Source organism: Camelus ferus, chromosome 19 (assembly GCF_009834535.1).
Source record: "Camelus ferus isolate YT-003-E chromosome 19, BCGSAC_Cfer_1.0, whole genome shotgun sequence".
Lineage (NCBI taxonomy): Eukaryota > Metazoa > Chordata > Mammalia > Artiodactyla > Camelidae > Camelus > Camelus ferus.
Window position 1 is genome coordinate 37,836,161 of NC_045714.1, and position 27,359 is coordinate 37,863,519.

A 27,359-nucleotide genomic window follows, 5' to 3' on the forward strand; every position below is an offset into this window, starting at 1 on the left:
ATATTCTCCTTCCAGAACTTTTGGTTTAGGCAGAGCTAGGCAGGGCTTCACTCACAGGTCCTTTAACAAGCTCCTGAGCTAAGCAAGAAAGCAACTGAAGCCAGAATACAACTGTGATGTCCCATTATGGTTGCCTTCCCTCCTGGGTTCCTGCCAGAAACCCTCTCTCTTCCCTGTGATCCTGTGGGAGCATCAGTGAGTGACTAAGGATTGGAATTTCAGGGTCCTATCCATAGGGTCTGGGGCTAGGGAGACTCTGATTATACCTTTTCCATCCCCTAAATGCACAAACCAAGGAATCACAGAATCATCAAAGTAGTTTTATTTAAGGCAGAGGTGGGGAAAGTGTGCCCATCCACCCTTTTCCTCCTACCCCTCAGTCATCTCAAGTCAGACAATGGAACCTGCTGAAAAGGCTGATGAGGGGCTGACAGGAGGGTGGCAGGGTTACGGACCCTTACCTCAGATCAGCTGCTTTTCAGCTATACCCACACCCTGAGGATTTAGGGGCTTCTAGATCTCACCTAATGGAAACAATTTTTCTGGTCCTCAGGTGGGAGAGCTGGGGGAAGGTACCCAGCATTCACCCTTCCATGAAGACCCTGGAAACCTCTAGAAGAGACCAGCCTTCCCAAAGTAGGGGGAGGGCAGCCCCTCAGGAGGGCTAGAAGAGGAATGACAAGTACAAACAATAGAAGGTCTTTTGAACGAAGTCTGGGCAGGCCTGGCTGTGCCCTCACACAGGGTATGGATTGTCCAGGACTGCCACTCCTGCTGCCACACCACCATCTGCATGCTCGATGGCTTTGGTTCGAAGTAGATGTCCCACGTGCTTGTTCATCACAAGTGTCTTTCCCTGCCTATAGAAATGGGGGCAGGAGACATACAACTCCATCACCTGGACCCAGGCCCCAAACCCAAGGCCATCCTAGGTCCCAGATGAGCAGTACATGGGTGACTGGCTACACTTGAGAAAGTGCTAGGATTCTGCAATCAGATTTGGGTTTGCAACCTAAATTGGATATTATTAGCTCTGTTTCTTTGAGCAAGTTACTCAGCCTTTCTAAATATCAATTTCCTCAATTTAAAATAGGGATACCTCTCACTTTGCACGATGGTCATGAGGATTAAATAAAGCAGGTAAAGCACTTAGCATGATGCCAGGCTTACATTTCATGTTCTGCAGCTGTAAATTTCCTTCTCTACCTTTCTCAAGATGGCTGCGGTGGTGATGGGGTTTGGGGAGGAAGTGGCAGGCAGAGATGCCTCAAGTGGAGTGGTTAGAGGGGAAGATTATAGAGAGGGGCAGGTAGGAGCATGGTAGGAGCTGGTATTCCTTCCTTGCCCTGACCTTGGAGTGAGTATTTTGCAGGAAGTGGTAAGAGGGACCAGGAACTGTTTCTTACAAATTCCCAGTTTCCTCTCTCCCTGATTCTTCAGTGCTCAAATCCAAATCCAGGGGCCACTCAGCCTTCCAAAGCCACTGAGTATCTCTAACTGGCCCATCCCACCTTCCCCCAGACTCTCAGGTGGCCTGGGAGCTGGACCCAAATCCTTTTCTTCCCTGGGGTCTCCTAGTCCAGGGTTATTTTCTCATCCATCTTGGTACTAATTGGAATTCCCCTTACATGTGCAAAGCACTTCTTCTCTGGGCTTCATTTGATAGTCCTCTGAGGTGGGCAGATCTTGGGTCCTTGGCCTTAGTTACTAGATAAGGAAACACGTTGTCTGGCTTACCTGACATAGACCCCGAAGATTCCCAGCTCTGAGATGCATTGGACCACTCGGGCAGGGCTTCCAGATCGTAGCAGACAATTCCCGAAAGGTTCAGGTTCGATCTTCTCCATCAGGATGTAGGAAGCTCTCTCCTCACTGTCCTTCAGCCCCTCCAGGGCCTGTACCATTTCCTCCCCATATAGGTTGTTACCTGCAATTCCACTAACCAGTCATCCTGGACCCTCTGCTCACTTTTTCCACCCTGTGCTCCTACTTCTAGGGCCATATGGACAAGTAAGGGGTCTCAGTTCCTGACACTAGCTCAGTGAAGCCAGGACAAGGCCTGGCTTCAGCGGAGGAAATGTCACCTTAATAGGAGAGCCCCAACACAAGCAAACACAACTTCCACCACACCGTCTTGCCCTGGTTCTACTCCTACCTGTTTATGGCTATTTCTTCTCAGCCTCCCCAACTGGCTCCTGCCCCTTTTAAATGCTGGTATTCCCAAGGAATTGATCCTCCACCCTTGTTCTCCCCTCTATGTATACATTTTTTTTTTTCAGGGAGATCTCTTCCAAGGCTCCATCTATATTCTATAACTTGTTAACTTCCAAATCTTCAGAGCTCCCTGCTGCTCTAGACATAGGATAGATATCCCATGAGCTCCCAAAACAAACTCAACATGTCCAAACAGAACTCATCACTTCTGCCTGAATCTGCTCCTCCTGGACCTTCCTACACCCAATCAGGTGAAAGGCATTCCTGAGTCAGTTAACTCCTCCCTCTCCATTACCTATCACTAACTCTGGGACTGTGCTAAGAGCAAGTACCAGTTAGCACTGGTAACAGTCTGTTAGCCCCCTTTCACTGAGCAGCCCTGCAAAGGGAGAACCACCTACCTCCACCCTCTCTCTGGGGCTTCAGCACAAAGCGGCTAGGGGCAGCAATGGCCTCAGTGATGGCCTGGTCCCCTTCTTCACCCTGGCAGAAGGCAAGAAAGCAGTCACCAACAGTCTTAGGCCAAAGATGCAGGAGCTGAGGTCCTGCTGTTGTGTAGAGCAGCATCTGAGGAAGAGCAGGAGGAGAAAGAGCCTTAAGCTCCTCCAAGCTGGATGCTACTATCTGGATGTGACCCCCAACAAACCCCCTGCAGCAGTGAGTACAATGAGAATAGCTTTCTCTGTAGCAGCAGAAGGCCTGAAAAGCTGGTACAGTCCTCAATTCTTGTTCTGCCTCAGCCCTCCCCGCTGGTTACCACCCCCATTTCCATCTTTGCTGAGGGAGCTTACGATGGATTCCAGCCCTACTTCCCAGGGCTCTAGGGGTTTTCACAGAGCATCACTGACTCAAGTCCAGCCCAGTGCCAGCACATCGGGCTCTGGGTCCTTGATACCCAGGAGGCCTGTGGTGGGAGAAGTGGGCTGTCCACGCACCATGTCCAGTGAGTAAAGGCCAGCGAAGGTGGCACGGAGGCGGGCCACCGCCTCAGGCTGGCCAGGGAGCACGTGCTCCAGCATGCCTACTCTGCTCAGCTCCTGTTGCACCTTCTTAGTCCCAGCCAGCTGGGTGGCAATGTCTGGGCACTTGACAGCACATGACCTCTCCAGCAGCAGGCGTGCTTCCCAGTTCTGCAGAGAGAAGAAACCAGAAGGAATTCTATTTGATTTCACTTTGGCTGACCTTTAATAAGCATCCACCAGGTGCCAGGTATCCTCACATTCATCATCTTCCAGGGTCACTGCAACATCCTTGTGAGGCAGGTGTGGCCCATCCTAATCTGAAGGATTCTTGCCCTCAGGGAACTCACAGTCTATCACAATGACACATGACTATAATTAAAGGGGAAAATGACAAAAGGTGAAAGGGTGTAAAAAAAATTGATGAGGTTTGAAAGGGGTGGGACAATTGTTTAGGAGCTCAGCTTCCTACTGTACTATAGATAAAATCCAAACTCCTTAGCACAGCCTATAAAGATCCTGTGGGATCTGCCTCTTGTCTCCGTTTCAACCTCATTCCATGCCATCCCTCCACCCCTTCCAGCCACACAGGTTTGTCAATCCTCAAACACACAAGTGTCATTTCCACCTCAGGGTCTCTGCATTGCTGCATTCCTTCTGCCTGGGATTCTTTTCATTTTGAATTTTCCAATGGGTGATTGGATCCTTCTCATCCTAAAGTCTCAGCTCAAAGTCAGCTTCTCAAACCACCCTATTAAATACGGGTTTCCCCATAATTCTCTACCTTTTCACCCTGTTTCATTCAGAGTTTCCCCCAGCTATTAAAAAAACCATTTTTTCTACTTTTGTTTACTTTCTGATGACCATTTCCCTGACCAAAATGTGAGCTCCATAAGGATTAGACACTTGCTGCTGGTCTCATTTCCTGTTGTATCCCCAGTGTCTAACACAGTGCCTGAAGCTCTGTAGGTGCTCAATAAATGTTATTGTTATTTAATGAGGTGACATATGAGTGGACAGATAAGAGTATGACAGGTGAGACACAACAGGGAAGAGATATTCAGGTTAACAGAATAATAGGAACAAAGGTCTGCAGGTGAGTAGCAAAAGATGAATAGTCTGGTGGGCCAGGAGTTTAGGGTGTGAGAGGCAGGGAAACAGCAGAGGATCACGCCTCCATTCTGAGGCACCAGGGAGACAGTCTGTCCTTACTGCAGACTACATCAAACCGCCCACAACAGGATCAAGGCTATAGCCTGAGGAGCAATCTCACCACTCCATGCCACCCTCACCCCTGCTGTCCTTTCTCTGATAGAATCAGTCCACCTGCAGCACCTCTGCCTGGTCTACACCAATAACCCCAGCCACCTAAACAACTAAGCTAGTGCCTAGAATATGAGAGATAAACCCAGAGAAGTACCCCATTATGTGACAAGTAGGGAAAGCAAAACTCAGAGATGAGCAAGGACTTGCTCACAATCACCTAGTAAGTCCTAAGCCTAGCAGATTTATTTCCATGTCTAAACCTGGTCTGTGTTTCTCAGTTCCCTAAAAATGTTTTCCTTCTTACATACTAATTTCCTTCCTTGTCAGCTAAATAAAGTTTTCTTTGGCCCCTTCCCCCAAATCCCTTGCCCTGGAACCTGGATCCATTTTCCCAATAGACAATTTCTCTCTATTTTAGTCAGTGAGTTGCCACCACTAACCACTTTCTAGAGGAAAGGATCTTCTATAGAGCTGCCACCTCTGTGGAGCTGTTCCCTGTACAGCTGGGACTTAGGGAGAATCCTATATTCAAAGAATTATAGATCTAGAAGGAGTTCCCTCAATTTTCTAGTGTAGTTCTCTCAGTTTACAGAAACTGAGCCCAGAAAGGGTCAGGAACCTGCTCACGGTCACATAGAGGCAGAGCCAAATGTTCATGACACCCAGACTACTATTCATGGTATTTTCTCTTATTTCCTCCTTTACCTTCTCCCAACAGAAAGCAGGGCTTCTTAGCCTCCCCATGCTGTTGATTAGAGGCAGGGGGAGGAGGAGGATATACAGGGAATGCCACTGGACTGAGAGTTAGAAAGCCTGGCAACTCCCTATGGAACTTTAGATTAAGCCCTTGCATCTCTCAGAACCTTATTTCTTCATCTACCTGATGGGGATAATTATACCTCCACAGAGTGGTTGTAAGGAATAAATGAAATAGTAGATGTGGAATGTAATTTTGAAACTGCATAGTAAAATAGCAAGCTAAGGTGATATTATCATTACTGTCATTAACATGAAGAGACAGGTGATAAAAACTTTATTAAGCAGATAAAAGAAAAGAGTTGGCAAGAAGGAAACAGTCAGTGGTGTGGAACTGGTTTGCACTGGCTAGCAAGGGCTGACTGTACCCATCTCTTCCGAACTCCGTTCAGAGATGTTAAATTGGGTAGCTTTGAAATTGGCCATGATAGGAGTAGTTATGCCATAGAAATCAGAAAATGCTACAAATAGGGGCTTTCCTCCCCAGAAAGATAACTATTAAACATTTACCAGCATATCCCTAGAAACAATGTGAATGGCTGAAGCATTGTGAAGCATTGTGTATAGACAGTGAGAGGCAGCAAAAATCTGTGGAAGGATAGGAAGTTCCGGCAGCAAGTTCCCTGAGGAAGAACTGAAGCCAAGGCTTAGGGGAAAACCCAGGTTGTTGTGATACATGCGTTGAATCTCCGAGGGACAATGGTGGGTCCCACGAGGCAAAGAATGGTCTAACAGAAAATACCAACCTGTAGACTGTAATGACTCGGCATGTAGCCATCCCGGAAGTAAACCACAGCAACTTCCTGGCCGTCCCTAGAACACAAGGTGGAGAAAGTTGCTGTGTTAAATTATAACTGATGTGTTCAGTGGTTCAATCAATTTCTGGGTGCATCAAAATGCCTTTGGCTTCTTTGAAGTTAGTCAACAGGGGTAGCCTCAACAGGGATTCATTGGAAGCATGAAAGTAGATTCCCATGTCATCAATGCTTTCACTAAAAAATGGAGATATGCAGCAGGGAATATCTTCTAATATTCCAGATCTAAAGTCATTCTAGTAAGGCCAGAGGGAAAAAAGAAAGTAACCAGAATCAAATTAGGTAAACTCTTAAAAAGTGGGCTCCAAATTACTGAGCAGCAGAATTATATTGCCACACTTAGCAAACACACTTGTACTTACACTGCTTAAAGCAGCTGAAATCAGGCTGAGATTTTTTTAAATGGTAGTGGGATGAGGGTGGGGAGGTGCAAACTTAAGAATCTAGTTAAGCCACAGACTGTCTTTTTTAACTTCTTCCCCTTTTCTTTGATTTATTTGACATTGGTTTATCTAGAAAGTAAATTAATGACTGTTTTGTTAAGATAAAAACACATTTTGAAAATAGTAAGTGGTACTGTGAAATGCCAGGAGGTTTTTAATTTTAAGAATCACAAATTTACAGGTCTAAATATGTGTGCTGTAAACAATGCTATCCAATATGTGATATTAAAGTCACTTTGTGGTATCCCCTGAAGGGACTCACAGGGCCTAGCTTGGAACACAAATCAGGCCCCTTGAGGTCTTGCCTGAGACCTCAGAGAGCAACTCCCAGACCAGTCAGAGGATGAGCTGGCTACTCCTCTTCCTCCCTGACTGCCCAGCCCAACTGCCCAGGTCTCACTAGACCAGCCAAGAAGGGCAAGAAAACTTGGGAGCCCTGAAGCACATGAAAACCAAGGTTGTCCAGAACAGGAGCTCTGATACAACCCTTCAGAAGCAGAACTTGGCGAGCCTTCTCTAAAATTTCCTGGAATGATGGGATATTTTCAGAGTTCACCCTAAAATTCAGAAAGAAGGAAGCAAGATGTCATATTTCCCAGAAGAAAGGATCATTTAGGGGAAGCAGACGGCAGAATGAGTTTCCTAAACCAGTCATCTATTGGATCCCTGGGGAATGCTACGTGAACACTTACATAAACAGTCTTCGGTCTTGGTCTAGAGACCCCTTTTCAGAGACATCTTCAAACCTTCGCCGGATTACATGGATATTCCTGGGAAAGATGGGTAAAAGTCAGAAAGAGTGGATGCTCTATTCTGAGTGGCTCTCTCCAATCCTGGGGTCATTATCTGGAGGTCTCCCCTCCTTTACTTACCTGGCCAGTAGCTCATTCTCTATGGCACGCTGGTCAAATATGTTCCTTTCCTTCTCTTGAGCAATTAGTAGCACCAGAGCACTGGGGAAAGAGCACAGGTGGCCCACGATGGCTACAGAACTTGTCTTCCCTCCATCCCACACCCCTTTCGGAGTAAGAACCAGAACACAGCTTCCCTGAAAGAGCAGATGTCCTCTCAACTCAGGACTGCCTCAGGCATAGACACCTGAGGCTACAACACATTATTTCCTGAAAACAGGAAACTTAAAAAAAATGGAGCTGTCTCTGTTCCTTCTCTAACAGATGAAATATTGCAACGATGTCAATAGTCTGTGCAAATTAAAATTTAGATTTAAAACCATCTCAAAAACCCAATAGGACCTTTTCTTGGAATTTAACACAATGATTCTAAAATCTGCTGGAAGAATAAACAGATGAGAGTACTGAAGAATATTTTGTAAAAGAACAATGCTGGGCGTTGGGAGTTAAGGACTCTATTACAAGATTGTGAAGCATATAATAAAAGAGTGTGTGATTCTTGCATAAAACACTAGAATAGCTCAATGGAATCCTACAGAAACCCTACAAAACCAGCTATGAATAAGGCATTATCTCCTGGGGCCTCTCAACATTTCTGTGACATACGCAGGTCCCACAGTATTAATGGGATCACTGAGGCTTACCTGGTCTCTTCCTCTCTGCTTATCCACAAGTTTCTTTAAGAAGCAAGAGCTCAAGGACTCAGGGAAACACTAATGCCAAAGAACTGTCTGTTTGGCTACCAGGCAAGCTATTTTCAGTTGTCAAAGACAGGTCTAGTTCCCCACCAGACTCTCTTAAGACCAACGTTCAGCAGTACCAAACTCCATTTTTGCTGTAGTTCTACTGCTCTGTGCCTGAAGCTTATTGCTGAGACTCTTGGGTGGGCAGACTTGGCTTATGGTTCTAAGTGTGGATTCCTGACGTTCTGTTCTTGGCCTCTTGTCTGTTTGTCTCTGCTTCTCCTTGCCTCAGCTGTACCTTTTGGACTACACTCTGCCTGACTCCTTTCCACTTAGCAGAAATACAGGTCCTAGTGTACCTCCTCTCCTGGCTTGCTTGAAATCTCTTGAGGTCAGAAATGACATTAAGCTGAGTCTTGGCTTAGTTGGGTAGCTGAGAAACAAGCTAGAAATGGTGCTTTCACAAGCCATCTTGTCCCGAGAGTATTCTGAAGGCCAATGACCTTGCTCTTTACTCTGCAGCCTGATCTGCTCTGCTCGTGGGTGGAAAGGTGGCACTTGGCCCAGACTGGCCTACCTCCAAGAAGATGTGGAGGAGGAAGCCTGGAGGCTGTAGGTGAAAGTAGAACTGCAAGCCTTGGTTAATGAAGTCAGCCTGCCCCCTGGCAAATAATCGGAGTCAGACTCAGAAAGCATATTCTACCTCAGTTCTGCCCTACCTTCAGTTCTGAGCAATCTGCTGGGAACAGGACTAGGAAATTTGTCAGCTAAAGAAGGTGAAGTAGCAGTAGCATGCTGATTGGGAATGAGGACTCCTGAATCCCAGTCCTGGCTTTGCCAGTGACATATGGTATGCTCTTGGGTAAGTCAGCTTCTTTCGTTGGGCCCTGGTTTCCCCATGTATAAGATAAGGGTGTCAAATAGATCACAGTTCCCAACCTTTTGTATCAAAAATCCCCCTTGTTAATCCCTACTCATTCCAACCGCAGACACTATATTTAAAGAGTTTGAATAAATGTCTAAATTGAAATCATAATTCATTTTAAAAAATCCTTTAAAAAAGTATGAGATAATTGATGAAAATTCATCTGTTCTGCAAATGCTTGAGCCTCAGTTTTTCAATCTACATTATGGGATCATTCTTCTTGGAAGCAGAACAGTGTAGTAGAGAGAACACAGGCTTTAGAGGTAGATAGACATGAATTCTAAACTTACTACCTGTGTGACTTTGGGCGAGTTTTATTCAACCTCTCTGAGCCCTCAGTATGCTATTCTGTAAAATAAAACTAGTACTCCTTAAATGGTAGCTACTATTACTATTATTATTAGTAGTATTGTTGTTATTATTGAAAGTACCATGTAATCACCTTCATCGAATTTTTTAAAGATTTTTTCAAATCCATGATTTCATTTAATTCTCACTACCACCCTTTTAGGTATTACTATTAACCCTATTTTACAAGTGAGGAAACTGAATTCAGAGGAAAAGAATGGACTTTAGCAAAGGTCATGTTTAGGTCAGCAGAAGCACCTATCTGACTCTCAAAATGACGGAATTCAATCCTGACTCAGGCACCCTACAGCTCCTATCTACCAATGCTTAATTTTGGGCACATAAAACTTTTCTCTCCATGTTATTTCTCTCCAGCTTGGCTAGAGAAACCTCCATAGCATTTGTCTATCAGCAGTTCCCTAGCTGACCCATCTCCTGGCTTCACTCTTAAAATACGACCTAGTCAAGAGTTCTACTTGACAGAATATTTGTCTAATGATTTCTAAATGCTCAATCTGTTTTCTGAGTCCTAGTGAGGTTTAACAAGCCCAGAGAGGGTCTCTTGGAGGCAATGAAATGATTAAGAATGCAGGTTCTAGGGGGAGGTGGACTCAGGGCTCTACCACCAACTTACCACTTGACCCTGAACAATTCACTTCTCTGAACCTCAGTTTCCTCATCTGTAAAATGCAAGACATGAATAGTATCTACCTCAGAGTGTTTGAAATGATTCAATGACATCCTGTATATGAAATGCTTAGCACAAAGTGTGGCACTAATAAGTGCTCATTAAGGGTTAACTATGAATGCTATATTAATATTACAATAATTGTTAGTAGTACAGTGGCCCCTCACTTACCAGAAGTCACTTACCTAACATCTTTACATATCTGAAACATGGCTGAGAAATAGGAAGGAAGCAAAAAAAAAAAAAAAAAAAGCCTCTAAACAGTTAAAACAGATACCAAAATCTCTAAATCAAAGCTTATGCATTTACTCATCAAAAAGGCCCTCACACTCATTAGACACAAATAAACAACTCAGATCATTTGATTTCCCAAACTATAGCAAGGAGATATAGGGATGAGAGTGGAGGATTCCATATTTTAAGCATGATGACAGCAATAAGAAGTAAGAGCTGTTAGTAGGGAAACAGACAGAAAAACTACAAAGAAAAAGAATAAAAGCTTAAAGCCTAACAGCTGGGGCCATTAGTGTAGGCAAACAGCCTCACATGCTTCTCACAATCCAGGCAGCACCTCTGCATTATATCAAGATGCAATCACTGATAGTCACAATGATGACTTTCAGCCAGCAACACAAGACTAAATTATTGTCAGCATCTCTTATTTAAGAAGCCCAAAACTCCATTAAAGTGATTTTGGCACTTCAAAGTGTAAGCTTCTATTCCAAGAAAAATTCCCTCATTTCCTAATGATGACAGGCAAAGAAGATGCTGCATCCAAGAATGCTGAATCTAAAGCAGGATTCTGCTACCACTTTTTCTCCCCCTTACTTGGCTGAGCCGTAGAGCTCCCAGGCTTTGGCAATTCCCAGGGCCAGTCCCTTGCTAGGATTATTGGAGAGGATCTTGGCAGCTTCTCTGGTCTTACTCAGAACATTGAGAACATGTCTGTTGGAAGAGAGATGTCTGTTTAGTAATTGGATGGACCTGTGACTCACAGACACTTATAGGAACATCACTTTGAGAATCAGCTGAGCACTAAACAGCATCCTATCATCATGCTCCTGTAGGCTGGAGTGCTGGGCTGCCTAAGCCTAGCCCCTGGTGCATATGCCCAAAGGAACCCTGAGACCCTGTGTTTCCATTCCATACCAGCCTCCCAGTGAACTGGAACCCCTTTCCCTGAGCCCCAGCTGCTGTCTGGAATCCTGCTGTAGACCATATGGAATCACAGCAAACTAGAGCATCACTGTTGACTAGAAGTGGATGCTACTAGGGCCCAGCCCTCAGATGGGAAGCCCCTGTTCCTCTCTGCCTTGGATTCTGACCTTCTTTCAGGCCTTTAAACATGAAAGCTCTTTCTTACCTCAGGACCCTCACAGATACTGTTCCTTCTGCCTGGAATACTAACTTATACAATGAGGGGGTGAGACTAGATGAACCATGAGGTCCTTTCTCTCCCTGACATACCAAGACCTAATTACAAGTGTAAACTGTGCCATGGTGGGGAAACACATGACCCAAAGCTCAGGAAGGCATAGTCAGCGTTGGAGATCCCTGACCCCACCTGTGATTGTAGGCTCATCAGGCTGTCACCCCAATGGTGTTCCTGGGGCTGCCCAAGGGACCCACCGGTGCACAGCTGGGGTCCGGGAGGCTAGGCCCCCAAAGCTGGCAGAGATGGTGTTGATTTCAATCTGTTTCAGAGCTGGGGAACCATCTGCGTTGTGCTGGAACATGTAGTCTGAGCGATTCAGGCCCAGGAACACAGTCTGTGGAGAAAACTGAAGGCTGAGGACATTTCCCAGTGTCTGACTCTGAGGGCCTAACCAAGGGGCATACAGGTACTATGTACTCTACAGAGATTAGAGGTGCCAGCTAACACTCCCCAATCCAGTGGAATCATTCTTTTGGTCATCCCAGGATTGACCACTGATGTACAAACCAATGACCAATGAGAGGCAGATTCCCATGAGTTCAGGTACTGGGCCAAAATCTTCTGGTTTAAAAAAAAAAAGTGAGAGATGGGAGGGGCAGGTCCTAGACTCAGGTGGAGAGGGGAATGGTTACCTGGGCAATGCCCTCTTTCAGGACTTGCTTGTGGATGTCAAAGAGACGAGCAGTAAAGTTGTCCCTTTTGATGGTGCTGGAAGAGGAAACAGTATTTTCTGCATTACATGGGACCTTAAAGGTCACGGAGTTCCAGTGATTTCTGAATCCTCTCTGGGTCTACTGATCCAAACTTAAACACCCACACCAACCCTGTAGAGAACCCAGCTCTAGAGCCAGATGACCTGGGTTCAAATCCCATTTCTACCACTCACTACTGGGCAACCTCAGAGAATAATTTCACCTGTGTAAAATGAAGAGGAATATAATTATGTTTATATCATAGAGTTGTAGTGAAGAGTAAATGAGATATTAAATGTACACAATTGAACATATTGTGTGGTCCCAAGAAGAATTCAAAAATGGCATTTGATATAACCATTCTGTACTTGAATAGCTCTGATAGTTGGTAAGCATTCTGGCTGACCTAATATTAACTCTCTGTAGCTTTCCCTACACACTGGGACCTCCCAGGAGAAGTCTTCTCCAACTCTTCCATGGCAGCTCTCAGGGACTAGAAGACAGAAGTTACACCCTGCCCCAAAAGATTTTTCTGACTCAAGCTAAATATCCTATTCAACCAGTCCTCATATGATGTAACTTCCACAGGGCAGCTTTCCCTGACTGGGTCAGATCCCTCTGCTGTGCGCTCTCATTGCACCGTGGACCTCTCCTTTATAGCACTGGTTGCAGCTGCAATTTTTCATTTTGTGTGATGATTAGTGTTGTTTCTCCTACTGGACTATAAACCACATGAATGTGGGGACCATGTCTGTGCTAGCTCATCATCGTGGTCGAGTGAGCTGCTGTGATGTGACATGAGGTATAATTAACCTGCTGCCTCTCAAGATTCAGTGGTCTCTGCATGCCTGCTCAAGCCTGACTCCCAGACTCACCTTGTTACAGGGAACCACTGAACCCATGTAGCTCAGGCCTGCCCTGAAGTTCCTCTGTTCCCCAACCAGCTCGTTCATGGGGTTTCCCAGCCTTTGGTGAGGAGAGTCCCCAGCAGGGCTTCAGCCTCTAGGGAAGTTGAGGCATATTTTCCCTTTTCTGAAGAGATGCTCCCCCTTCAGCCCTAGAACCTAGGCTGCTGTTCTAGCACACGTAATCCTGGGCCTCTTCTCCCTTACAAGCTAGGGTTTGTGTGTATTTCAGAGGAGCGGGGAGTAGGGAAGGCAGGGGTTGCAGAGATGGGCTGCAGGGAAGGTCTCACACATAACTGCATCTTTAGGGTAAAGGTCATAAATCATGCTGCTCATTTCCCACTGTCCAGAATTACAGGTACAAAAGCTGGGCCCATCCTGAGAAAGACTGGTAGAAAGGTTTGTATATTCATCATTCATTGGGTTTTTACCTCCAAGTCAGTGATTTCCAAACTTCTTACCATTATAATCCCTTCTCATATTCACCCTCACACCAGTGTGCACATTTTTTAAAGATTTTGTCTTTAACAAAATAATTGTTTTCTTTTGAAAAATTAATCATACATGTATATATGTATACATGTATATATCTCTCCTCTCTATATATATACACACACATACACAAATACATATATATGTGTATTTAATTCTAATTTAATTCTAAAATAAAGAACTTATTCTAGAGTAGAGATATTTCCCTTGTCCCAGAGCCTCAAGGGAAAAGAAAAAAAGATTAAGGGAGAAAGAGAGAGGGGTGATGCAGTGAGCTATTTCAGGGGCTTATGAACTAGGTGTGGCCCAGTCTGCAGCCCATCCCACCCAGACATGAGAGGCCTGAGAAGACAAGAAAGGGCCACTATTTAAGAGACATAGGAAATGTGACTTTAAACCCAGTAACACCCCCTCCCCTCTGTTTTCTCTAAAACTAGACTGACCTTCCCTAATTCCAAATGGAAATTTCAATCTTCAAAGCAGGGGGTCACAGATCAGAGAATCACAGAATGTCAGTGTTAGAAGGGACCTTAGATTTAGGCCAACCTTTCATTTTACAGATGAGAAATTAAGGCCCAGGGGGAAGCTGTGGCATGCCAACCTGAGAAATTGAGGCCCACAGAAAGAAAGGGACTTGCTTGAGGCCGTATAAGTAAGTGGTAGAGCCAGGGTTAGAAGCCAGATCTTCTGACTTCTATTCTACTGCTTTTTGTTTCTCCTGGGGAGTACCTGTCTCCCACCCCACCAAGTCAGCTGCCAGGGCAATCCCTCATGGCTCCCTAGCCTTCTAGTCCCTTGGTTCTAGCAGCTCCCAGCCCCCCATGCCCCACTGCCCAGCACCTGGAGAGAGTTTGCTCCAGAAAGGCAGCATTCTGGCTGACGGCATCCACCAGCAGGTTGAAGTCCATCTGCACAGCATAGGCCTGCTCCAGCAGGGCACTGGGGACCAGTGAGGGGAAGAGTGTGAATGGGGCATAGCTCACCACCTGATCAAGGAGAGAGTGAGCAGGGGTAGAATACCTGTGAATTGATTGTTTTTCTGCAAACATAACCCCACGGAAAGTGTGGCCTACATTTATTGAGGACACACAAACTGCAGAATAATGGTTACCTCTGAGAAAAGAGGAAGGAGAATAGGAGGAGGAAAGAGAAGTTCTAGACTCTATTTTATCTCTTTACGTTAAAAAAAAAAAAACTGAAGCAAAATGGCCAAAAACAAAGACAAACAAACAAACCAAAAAGATTACTGAGCACCTACTGTGTGCTCAGCACTGTTTTAAATACTTTATACGGCTTCATCATTTAACTGTATTAGAAAGATACTATCATTATTTATACCTAATAAATAGATAAGGGAACTGAGTTGTATATAGGTTAAATAACATGTCCAAAATTATATAAAGCTGTTAAGTGACACTGGGATTTGAACCACAATGGTTACCAAACAACAACCACACAAACACACACACATAAAGAACTCCTAGCCAGTTCATATCCAACCAAGCCCAGTCCCCGAGCCTTCTGGTTGGGGGAAAGGGAGAGTTCTGCTGGTAGGGCTGAAGCAGAAGTGAACTCTGGCCCCCAGAATAGGAGCCAAGAATGGTTTCCTCCCAGTCTTGGAGATGGTGACCCAGGTTGCCAAGCCTGGAGTTCAGCTGCATCCTGAGTGCTTTGGACTCTGGCAGAGCCAAGAAATCCATCTAGAATACTATTTTTAGAAGGGAGTAATACATTCTGAGATTCCAACAACAACTGAACTAGAACTTGGGTAAGAGATGATAAGATGACTTTTTAAAAAATTTGTATTGAAGTATAGTCAGTTTACAATGTTGTGTCAATTTCTAGAGCACAGGATAAGGCTTCAGTCATACCAGGAACATACATATATTTGTTTTGATAAGATGATTTTGTGACTTATATTATATTATATTAAGCATTCGTGAGTCTCACTTCTGAGTTAATATCAGTTTGTCATTAAACAGTAGTACGAGTTAATGGTGTTAGAACTTGGCATTTATATATTTTAAAAATATTATTATTTTGAATGGGTAGTGCAAATACATGATATAAATTCAAAAAAGACAGGATACATATTGAAAAGTATATCTTACTTCCACTCCCAATGATCCAGTTCTCCCCAGAGACAAATGGTATACTAGTGTCTCATGTAACCTTCTAGACTAATGTAATGTATGCATACATTTTAACAACACAGAGTATATAATATATACATTGTACTGTCCTTTGCTTTATAAATGTTTCAGACTTTTCCATATACCTTCAAACAGAGGACTCATTTTAATGGCTGTATAGTAGTCCATCTTTGTATATACCATAATTTATTGAATCTAACCTTCTATTATGAACATTGAGGTGGTTTCTTTTTTTTCCTCCATTACAAATCAATGCTTCAGTGAACATCCTAGAATATATATTTTAGGTATTTTGTGTGTGAGATGGTTCAGAAATTGTAAGTTTCTAGAAGTGGAGATTTCAGGTAATTAGGGTAAATCCAATTAAAATTTTGGTACATAATTCCCAAATTGTCCTCCTCAGGATCAATTCAAGACAAAACTAAGGAAGGGTATTTGTGAGAGTAAGGCTTTTTCTACCTTGAAGCCTTTAAGAGTTAGAAAATAAATTATTACACATTATGTGAGGGGTGATTTAATATGCTGAGTGCATGCAACCCAATATATATGTATGTATATATAAAAAATGGAATATTACTCAGCCATAAAAAGAATGAAATACTGCCATTTGCCACAACGTGGATGGACCCAGAGGACATTATGCCTAGTGAAATAAGTCAGAGAGAGAAAGACAAATACTGTATGATATTGCTTATATGTAGAATCTAAAAAATAATACAAATGAATGTATATGCAAAACAGAAATAGATTCACAGATATTGAAAACAAACTTGTGGTTACCAAATGGGGGAGGGATAAATTAGTTGTATGGGATTAACAGATACAAACTATTACATATGAAATAGATAAGCAACAAGGATATACTGTATAGTATAGGGAATTATACCCATTATCTTGTAATAACCTATAATGGAGTTTAATCTGCAAAAATACTGAATCACTATGCTGTACATCTGAAACTAATATAATATTGTAAATCAACTATATACTTCACTTTTAAAAAATGTTGGCTCTGACTTTTTAAAGACACTCTGGTGAAAAATTGCTAACAATGCTTGCCTCTGGGGAGGGAAAACAATTACTGGAGAAAGGAGATTTATTCTATACTGAACATCTTTTTGAATTCTGTACCCTGTTCATGTATTTAAGAAAAATAAACTAAATCTCTAAACACTGCAAGAGCCAACTATTTGGTCTGCACACAGCTGGTCTGTAAGCCTGATCTACAGGATAAAGTTCATACTTTTCTTCTGCCCAATACCCAAAGTCTCTTGGCTGTCTGTCTTTGACCTGCCTCTTTCCCATTATACCCACTTATGTGCCCTGCATTCAGCAGCATTCTCTTGAACATTTTTTGCCTTTTCCTTCTTTGGGGCACTCTGCTATGCTGTTTCTTTCCCCCATTTGTCTTTTAAGGTCTAGTTGAAATACTACTAATGAATTCCTCCTTCTTCCAAGTGTCCTATACAGTATCCCAGGAGAGGCAGTAAAGCATGGAATTTCAAGAGCATGGACTCAGGAGGCAAACTCCTTGGGTTTGAATTCTGGCTCTGCTAATTATAGCACCATTTAAATAACCTCTGGCAAGTTACTTAACTTCTCTGGGCCTTGGTTTCCTCATCTCTGCTGTGGCGAGGACTATATGAATCAGTGATTCCAAAGTGTTTAGAATAGTACCTTCCATGTGATACTCAATAAATGATAGCTAGTCATTTGCAGCAACACGGGTGGACTTAGAGATTATCATACTAAGTGAAGTAAGTCAGACAGAGAAAGACAAATATATGATATCAGTTATATGTTGAATCTAAAAAAATTACACAAATGAACTTATTTACAAAACAGAAACAGACTCACAGACATAGAAAAAAAAAACTTATGGTTACCAAAGGGGGAAGAGGAGGATAAATTAGGAGTTTGGAATTAGCAGATACAAACTACTATATATAAAATAGATAAACAGCAAGGTCCTACTGTATAGCACAGGGAACTATATTCAATAGCTTGTAATAATCTATAATGAAAAATATGAAAAAGAATATATATATATATATATGAAACTGAATCATTCTGCTGTACACCAGAAACTAACACAACATTGTAAATCAACTATGCTTCAATTAAAAAATGTTTCTAAAAATGATAGCCAACATTGTGTGCAGGCTGCCTATGTTTCCTCATAGAATAGACATTATTTAATTTTGTCTTGCGGTGCATTCTCCAGCTAGACCATGAGCTCCAGAGGCTAAGGCCTCTGGCTGACTCACCTTTGTGAGTGCCTAGAATGGCCCTGCATAGAATAGGCACCTGGTAAAGATGTGGAATGAAATCCACCCACACACACATACACATACACACACTTTCTGTCTTTTTTCTCTGGACTGGGAATCTCACTGGGGACTGTGCCTTTTCTAGGCTCCATTAACCTCCAGAAAGACCAAGTGCTGGACCTTCATACAATACCTGTTGATTAACAGAAGAAATAAAATCTCAGAATGGAAGATATTTCATCCTGGGTTCACACAAACAGTTCACAAAATCTGAAGTTCACAAACCAAGCAATTATATTCCCAAAGCCAGAGGCAGACCTTCTATAGTATCAGCCTACCTTAGGTGACAGCCATTCTCATTCACTCGTGCCTCAGTAAACAGTTATTGAGTCTGGAATCCCCACCAGGCCCTTAACTAGGTTCTAGGTACACAGAGACAAAAGAGAATGTGGCTTGGTAAACAAAAGACAGTGGCAGCTCTTTTAGTCACTAATATGGATAATACATACGTATGGACAGAAGAGCTTGTCTAGTATGTCTCTTTTTGTAAAAAGTGGGGAAAAGGAATATATACATATTTTCTTGTTATGAAAAAACTAACTGAAAGAATAAACAAGAATGCTAAAACAAAGGTTACTTTCAGGGCAGGAGAACTGGGTAGCAAGGGAATGTGGAAGGGGGGATTAAACTGTAAACTCTCATACCCTTTGAACTTTGAATCATAAAAATGTCTTATCTAGTCACAAACTAAAGTTTTTTTTTTTTAAGAATGAGATTTTTTAAAAAGATGTGGTTCAGACTAAGCGGTTCCACTTATATGTATCAACCCTAGAGAAACACTCATACAGGTACCCAAACAGCATGTACGTGGATATTTCCTGCTGTGCTATTTGCAGTCATAAAACATTAGAAATCACCTAAATAGCCATCAGTAGAGGAAAGTTAAACTGTGACCCATCCACACTTGGAATATTATGCATCAGAATGAAGCTGACCTTAATGGAGGGAGTTGGAAACAGTTCTAAGACAGATTGTTAAATGTAAAACAAACAAAAACACATCACAGAATAATATATAAGATCCAATTTTTTTTTTAAACTACATACAGTTGACTCGGAACAACATGTGTTTGAACTGCACGAGTCCACTTATACACAAATTTTTTTCAATAGTAAACACTACGTGGTTTAGGGTTGGTTGAGTCTGCAGGTGCTGAACCTCTGATACAGAGGAACCACATAGATGGAAAGTGGACTATAAGTTACATGCAGATTTTCAACTGCACAGAGGGTTGGTGCCCCAACCCTCACATTGTTCAAGGGTCAACTATATTTCTTTATATACATATATATGTATATAAATGTACATAAATGTCCTGGAAGGATATACCACAAACCAACTACCACACCAATTAGTGTGGTTAAGGAGGTCTTAAAAAATAATAGTTCACTGGGCTAGATGCTCCACATGAATTACCTTTCAATTCTCTAACCAACTCCATGAAGTAGGGCCCATTATTATCCCTTTTTTAGATTTGAAGAAACTGTAACTCAGAGAGGTTAAGTAACTTGCCTAAACTACATTTCAAGCCCCAGACTTAAATTTTAACTTTACATACTTCTAGAGATCAATTTCAGTTATTGAAAAAACTAAAGCAAAAGAGATGTGGTCTCTGATCCAAAGAGGCTGCCTCCGGCTTGGCAGGGGCCAGATAATTAGGCAGTAGGATCCAAGCAGCGTGGTCAGTGCTGTGAGGAGGGGACAAGGGCTTACCTCTGAGGAGCTGGGCTCCTGTGAGGTCCTCAGTAACACTCCCTCGGCCAGGGCCCGGTCCACAGCCTGCCTTGCCAGCTCCTCCAGCTGCTGCTCATCCTGCAGGAGGCTCCCCCAGCCGGTGGCCATTCCAATCTGCAACAGAAGGAGAGAGGAGGTCTTGGTGACAGGGCCCAGCAACTGACAGTGTGGTATAGGGGAATGAACACTGGCTGGCAGCTCTGAACAACTTCCATGAGCACAATGGAAAGCTTGACAAAGCATTTCCAGTGTTACTCTCTCTGTTGAGTCCTAATACAATGACAGCATTATTCTCACAGTAAGGAAGCAGAGGCTCAGAGAGATGAAACGACTTGCCCAAGGTAATGATTAGTAAAACCTGGACTTGAACCCAGGTCTCTGGACTCCTAGCCCAAATGCTTTTCATTGGAGAAAGAGGCACTAATGTTACATATGTTTGGGGCAAGTTCTTTCTCCTCCTAGAGCTGCAGATTCACTCCCTGTGAAATGAGGGGTCTGAAGTAGACTATGGTTTCTAAGCCTGGCTAAATATTCTGGAGAGCTTGAAAAGAGTACAGATTCCTAGGACCCACTCAGAGATTTTGATTCAAGAGGTCTGAGGCGAGGGAAGGATTGAAGCTCTGTATTTTTAATAAGTTTTCCTGTGATGGGAGCCACTGCAATGTATCATTAATTTCCCTTCTAGCTCCAACAACCCATGTCAACAGGTCTCAAAGAAATTATGTGAGAGTGGGTGAAAGGAGCCCTCTGTAGAGTACTAGAAAATGCAGATAAGGTGAACTCCTTTCTCACACTAACCAGAAGCAAACTCACTAGCAGGAAATGATTATATTCCTTGTATGGACATCTATCACCACAGCACCAAAAGACAGAAAATATTTTTGAAAAATCACATTAACAGGATAGAAATAACTGAAACCCAAGTGCCCAGTGTACTAGAAGGAGTCCAACTGGCTGGCCAGAGACATACCAACTCACAGCTTTACACTCATTCATTTTGCAGAAGGCCCCAGGGGTTTAAGAAGATCTGGATAAAAAACCTGCAAACACCAGTCATTAATTCTGTTTTGCCCTATTATAATTTGAGTTCAGGTACAGAACATGGCTGCCCAGCTCAGTGGTCCCAGGAAGAGAGCTGGAGATTGGCAAGTAACCTCCATCACAGGCAGCTCCATCCCCCACTCTTCATGACAGAACTGGTACTAGACCAATTATGAAGGTTTGTTGGCCTCAGCACGTTTTGAAAGAATAAGCATGTGATTTCAAGAGAGTCCTGACCACATCCCTGTCAGGTGAGACACAGATAAGGACAATCATTGTAGAGAACAAAGCTCTGGGGTCAGTCAGACATGGGTTCGAATCTATAATAGTTACTTCCTTATAAATAAAGCCATCATGTGGATTAAATGAGAAAAATCTGTGTGCATTTCCTTAGCAGTGTTTGGAGTTCTATACATGGGAGATGCTTTTTGGCTATACCCACATTACAGGTAGAAGAATTGTCAGAAGTCACACAACAGCCTGGTGGCAGAGCCAAGACTAGAACCTGTGACTCTGACATTAGAGCAATGGAACCCTCCATCAGCCCCCATCTCTTCACAACTCTGGGATTCTAACATCCCTGCCTGCTGCTGGGTTTTTGTTTAGTTTAGGTAAACACTGACTGGCATCTAATGGTAGGACCCTGCTTGAGGACACAGAGAAAATAACTATGAAAAGTGGAATTGGGCACTTTGTTTTTCTCATTCTACAGTCTTAACCCTTCTTGTGGCTTTATTTCTGTTTTGCTGATGGCACTCAAATCTATACCTTCACCACAGTGCTTTTCTGACCTTGAAAGGAGAATATCCAATGGCTTACTGGTTCTATTCCATAGAACCAGAATAGAATGTGTTGTTGTCTCCCCACAGATCTGCTCTTACCCTGATGAACTCCACTCAGGCTCCCAAGCCTTGTATATACTTTTCTCCTATACCCTTTTCTCCCCAAATCCTATGGATTCTATCCAAATATACAGTACTCTGAATCCCTTGATTTCTCTCCACCACCTCCAACTAAGAGCCTAGTTCCGACTACAACCGTCTCTTCCCTGGACACCAAACAGATTCAGAGTGAGGTCTTTTTCAGTGACCAGGACACACCAGCTTCTCTCCTGCTTCCAGGCCTTGCACTTGGTGTTGTTTGTCTTTGGGACAACCCCTACCACTTCTGACCAGCACTTAGTTATAGAAGCCATCCCTCTTCTTCACCCAGAGCTGCTTTCTACAGCCCATTAATTTTGCCTGTATCATAGGGAATAATAGTATGTGTGTCTTGATCACTTCTCTAGCTCCAGCGCCTACTATTACATTCAATGAGTGTTAATTCAAACAGTGGTGAATGAATGACAGACTGGGGCCAGATCACCAAGAGCCTTAAAATGCCTACTAGAAAACCGGGTCGGACTTTAAGTCGAGGGCAAGGCCAATGCCTGCGTGAGGACCCGGGCAACAAACGACACAGTCTCCTGCCCAGGCCTGCCCCACTTCACCGCCCCGCACACTCCCACCTGCGACAAAGTTTGGTTCTAATAGCTCCCGGGTTTTTTTGTTTGTTTGTTTTTTGGGTTTCTTTTTTTTTTTTTTGTGGTTTTGTTTTTGTTTGTTTTAAACTCCGGTTCTAGTCTCACCGGCACCACGTCCCCGACACCGGCCTGATCTGGAGTCAGGAAATCTGGGAAATCTGCAGTCAAGAAGCACCAGCCCAGCCCCCTCACTGAACACCAGTTTCTAGGTCCCTACCATAGATATAAGCTGCAACACCGCCTGGTCTCCGGGGTTCCAATCACTGACCAGACCCCTCCCTCACGTCCTTCCTCCCGAAGAAACATGACCCTTGCCGGCCGCCGTTGCCGGCGCCCCAACCTACTCGTTCGTCGTCGCGCCGCGCACGGTGCTCAGGCCCCTCACGCCTCTACCCGAGCTCTAGGGGGCGGGGCTTCAATGGGACCCAACGCGCTTGCGCGGACCGCCCCTGCGCGGCCTCAAAGAGCAGGGCGGGGAGGAGCCCGCTCTCTGTGGAGATGGACGGTGGCTGGGAAGGGGCAGTTTGTGTGAGGGCAGCCTTAGTACTAGAGGTCCATCGGCTGGACCGAGGCGGGCTGGACGGAGGCGGACAGGACTTTGGGAAGCAGTGGGGGGGAGTCATGTTGGGTCAGCGGGGAGCTAGGGGTTTGCATAGCTCGTTGGGCGTCAGAGCTGGTGACGTTCGATGCAAGACAGGGAAACCGATACCTAGAAAGGGACAGTCACTACTTTGGGGACACTCAGTTGGAGGTGGTAGGTGTGGTAATAGAGCCCCAGAGAGGGGCAGAGACCAGCGCAGGGGTCCATAGCACGTTAAAGGCTAAGCCAGTGTTGCAACCTAGGCGTCTGTTTTTAACCCATCTGGGTCCCAGAAAGGAACACCTGATTTCTCTAAACCTGGGGCAGCTGCAAGAAAAGCCTTAAAAGCGAAAGGAAAGCGTTTTCATTTTTCTAGCAGCTTTTAAGTTAGGAACGTTTGAGGGTGACCCAGTATTTTCTGAAAATGTCCAATGTCACTTTGATCAGGCTCTGGGGCAGTTTTTTAAAAATGCAGATTTTTTTTAATCCCCACCCCCACCTCATCCCTTGAACAGTTCCTTTTTTCTGAGTTGTGATAGGAGTCTTATCAGTTTGAAGCACCTGATAAGAATTTTAGTTCAATTAAATTGAAATTATCAGTCAAAGCTGTGGGTAATTAACCATGAATAAGACAGAGCCCCTGCTTTCATATGTGATTAACAAGGTTGACAGGTAAACTTTTTCTGGAGAATTGGGGAAGGCTTTGGGGGGGTCTTGAAAGATGAGTAGGAATGTGTAAGCAGGTGAGAGGCAGGAACGGGGACAGCACCAAGTAGGAGGAACAGAAACAGCAAAGGCAAATAACTCTGAATGTGGCTAGTCTTGTTAGAGAGACAATGAGGAGTTTGGTGTAGATACTGAGGAAGGCCTGGGGCTTGGAGCAGGGTTTTAGAAGCTCAGTTTTGGAAAGGGAGCCTTGGATGCCAGGTTAAGAAGTTTAGCATTTGTCTAATGAGCAATGGGGAGCTGTTTAAGGATTTTAAGCAAGGGAGATACACAGTGTGTTAGGTGCCGGTGACAGTGTGGCATATTGTTTGTAAGGCCAAAGAGAGAGCTCAGGGAGTTAAGGTGTGAGGTGATAAAACAGTCTGAGGAGATGGAAAGAAGGGGACAGATTAAAGAGACAGTAGGGAGAATTATAACTGATTATAAATTAGTGGCCCAATCCAGGGAACAAAGTATTTCCACTTCCTTAAATTGTGTATGTTCTCTATCTACAGGACAGACTGAGCCCTCCAATCTTTTGGGAGGAAGGAAGGGATAGGTGGTGTGGTTATTGCTACAATAGTGTTTCCATGATGTCCCTCCTTTGCTTTTGTACCTAAGGGATAGTCTGAAGCAACAGGCTATAATAGGCCTCAGGTGCCAGGAACAAGGGGTTAACAAGGAACAAAAGAAGTTAACAAGTGTTGACAAGGAACAAAGAACAAGGGGTTAACAAGGAACAAAGGAAACTTTCTAGTGCAGCTTGAAATTAGAAATCAAAAATCATAACCCAGGGTTCTCTGTGCAGGTTCCCCTCTTCCAAGATGGGTGTCAAATGACGTGTATCAGGTGCCTATTGATGAGATTTGGGGAGGATCCCAGACCTTAGCAGCCTTTTGGTTGACTCCCCTCACATTGCAGCAGGTAAGATGTCTTTATTCCCATTTTGCAGATGTGGCAGCTGAGCCTCAGAAGTAAAATGACTTGTTCAAGAGGACCCAGTTTGTGATGGGACTGAGAGTGAGGGGCTCGGCCAAGGGTCTTTCCAATGAGGCTTTACCTTTCCTGCTCTCTCTACCCACATGGCTTTCCCCCTAAATTTTGGCATAAATGGCTTCTTGTATTTGAGTTGTCTCCTCCTCAGATGACATCCCCAGATCACTCTGTATCACAATCTCCTATGTGTTTTCTTCATAGCACTTAGTATCTGAAATTGTAAACTTGTCTATTTCCTTCCACTGAAATGTGAGCTCCATGAAAACAGACAACATCTGTCTTGTTCACTACTTTACTCCCAGCACCTGGAATAGTAGATAGTCAATCACATTTACTGAATGATGGAAATAAGCTGAGGAGGGAGGAAACCTCCCTTAGGTGAAAGCTTAGGATGCTTCAGGTACTTCTCATAAACCACCTCATTTGATCCCCTCGCAGCCTGTTAAGGCGGGTACTGAACCTCCATTGGGTGGGTAACAAAACATGCTAAGTGAGGTCAAGTCTGGTTTCGAGGCTATAGACTCCTTTGAGAATCTCCATTAGACACAGACTTTTTGGAAACCATGTGGAGGAATTCAGAGACCTCTTTGGGGTCACTCAGGGATCCCAGATCAAGGAACCCAGGATTAGGGAGCTTGCCTAGGGTCTTTCTGGCCTGAAGCATTTGCTAGTTTCTCACTCCATGGCAATGATAGATTCCCTTTAGTGGACTGCTAGGAACTTGCTAAAGATTCTGAAGCAGAGGGGGTTTATGATACACTGAGCCTTTGATGTCTCTGACCTGGGTTCAAATTTGGACTCCACAGACTAGCAGTGTGAGTATGAGCAAGGCTTCTCACCTCTCCGAATCCCACTTGCCTCACTTTCAAAATGGAATCTGTTTTTTTTTTTCCCCAACAATAACTAATCTTTATTGATCTGCTCACTGAGTGCCAAGTACTTAGCTAATGACTTGATAGTTGTTGTTACCTAGCTTTTCACCAAACCCTACACCTGGGAACTTGGAGGCTTGACAAGATATCCTGAATGAGATGCCTTGACTTGCCAGAGATCATGCAGCTTCACACTGTGAGCCACTGTGCTTCCACACATGCATCTTGGGATGGGCCGTGAGGTCAGGCTTCCCAAAGCTGACTTCTGAATCCACCGCAAACTCTATTCTTAGGATTTGGGGGAACATTTGAGTCTGAGTTAGGTTAAAAAAGACAAGGAGGGCTGCACTGCAGTGTGAATGGAGGCCAATCTTTTAACTTTGTATGTCGCCTTTCCCCCTGTGAGGGCCTCACGTGAAGCCTAGACTGGGCCTCTTGTCCCAGGGTCTGCATTTGTGCACGTGGCTGCCGTCTCTTTTTAGCAATGACATCACTCTGCTTGGAATTATAAGGCTGTCTCCCCACCTGGCTGGGGGCTACTGCTGGGCCATTCAGAGTGGAATTCCTCTGTCTTCCAGACCCGAGCACAGTCCTTGCCCAGCAGTGCTGCTCAGGAAATGCCTTTGGAATCAAAGCGAGGACTCTCCCATGTGTTGAGGATTTACTGTGTGCCAGGCCTGTCCCGGACACTTTATATGTGTTATCTCATTTACACCCCCTAGTAATCCTGTGAGGGGGGAGTTACTGTTCTATTTTACTGAGAAGAAATAGGCTCAGTTGGCCTTTGCCTTAGGTCCACTTGCGGTAATTGATAGCACCGGGACCAGTGCCAGGGCCTGTGCTCGCATCATGCATGATGAACTCTTGAAGCTGTGGGCCGATAAAGGGTAGACACACTTCTCAGTGCCTAGGATCCTTAGAGATTTTATACTGACAAATCTTCTAATCCAGCTCTCATTTCATCTGTGAGGAAGCAGAAGCCCAGAAAGATTACTCACTTACAGCTCCTCTTTTCCACTTACTGCTTATCCTTATTCACCACTTTGGGGCAAGATGGGATCCAGTTTCACTCACCATTATACCACCCAGGTAGCCCAGTGCCTAGTCCAGGTTGACACTCAGTAAATGCTTTTAAATTTTATTTATTATGAAAACACTGAGAAAAGTATGAAGATTAATGTAATAGACACACATATACTCACCACCCAGCTTGTGAAATAAAACACTGCTGATAGAGCTGAAGGTGCTGTTGTACCGCTCTACAGCTGCACCCCCCACTGCACCCCCCAGGTAAATGTTCTCCTGAATTTGTTGTTTATTCTGTGCAATTTTTATTGAGATACAATGCATATACTATAAAATTAAACCTTTTGAAGTGTGCAATTTAGTGGTTTTTAGCATATTCATAAGATTGTGCAACCATCAGTACTGTGTAATTCCAGAACATTCTCATCACCCCCCCCCAAAAAAAACCCATACTCATTATCAGCCACTCCCCCGTTCCTCCCTCTCTCCAGCCCCTGACAACCAGTAATCTGCTTTCTGTCTCTCTGGATTTGCTATTCTGGACATTTAATATGAATAGAATCCTCTATGTGGCCTTTTGTGTCTGGCTTCTTTCACTTACCATGTTTTCAAGGTTCTTCCATGTTGTAGCATGGATCAATATTTCATTCCTCTTTATGCCTGAATGGTGTTCCGTTTTGTAGGTATGCCACATTTTGTTCATTTATCAGTTGGTGGACATCTGGGTTGTTCTACTTTCTGCTATTATAAATAATGCTGCTATGAACAGGTTCTTGTGTGGATGTATGTTTTCAGTTCTCTCAGATATATACGTAGGAATGGACTTGTTGGGTCATATGGTAACTCTGTTTAGCTTTTTGAGGAACTT

General features: G+C 43.9%; 2 protein-coding genes across 5 annotated transcripts in view; one reads left to right on the plus strand and one right to left on the minus strand.

Annotated features, from left to right (window-relative positions):
- The window catches only part of LOC116658005 (60S ribosomal protein L29-like), an 801,314-nt gene that overhangs the window by 605,421 nt on the left and 168,534 nt on the right, over window positions 1-27,359 (plus strand). The gene's annotated exons all lie outside the window — the stretch shown is intronic.
- GSS (glutathione synthetase) lies at window positions 300-22,742 on the minus strand. 4 transcript variants are annotated; one of them, XM_006188560.3, is made up of 13 exons: window positions 22,657-22,742; window positions 19,729-19,863; window positions 14,373-14,518; window positions 12,076-12,151; window positions 11,638-11,777; window positions 10,837-10,953; window positions 7,326-7,406; window positions 7,146-7,223; window positions 5,942-6,008; window positions 3,150-3,344; window positions 2,616-2,697; window positions 1,738-1,927; window positions 300-860 (listed from the first exon to the last, which is right to left on the minus strand). In XM_006188560.3, exons 2-13 carry the CDS (start codon window positions 19,855-19,857, stop codon window positions 737-739), a joined length of 1,425 nt encoding a protein of 474 aa, XP_006188622.1. In that variant the 5' UTR covers window positions 19,858-19,863; window positions 22,657-22,742; the 3' UTR covers window positions 300-736. The 4 variants fall into 4 exon arrangements, with proteins under 4 accessions (XP_006188622.1, XP_006188623.1, XP_032318066.1 ...); XM_006188561.3 differs by having other exon boundaries at window positions 14,373-14,471; window positions 22,530-22,670; XM_032462175.1 differs by having other exon boundaries at window positions 3,240-3,344; window positions 22,530-22,670.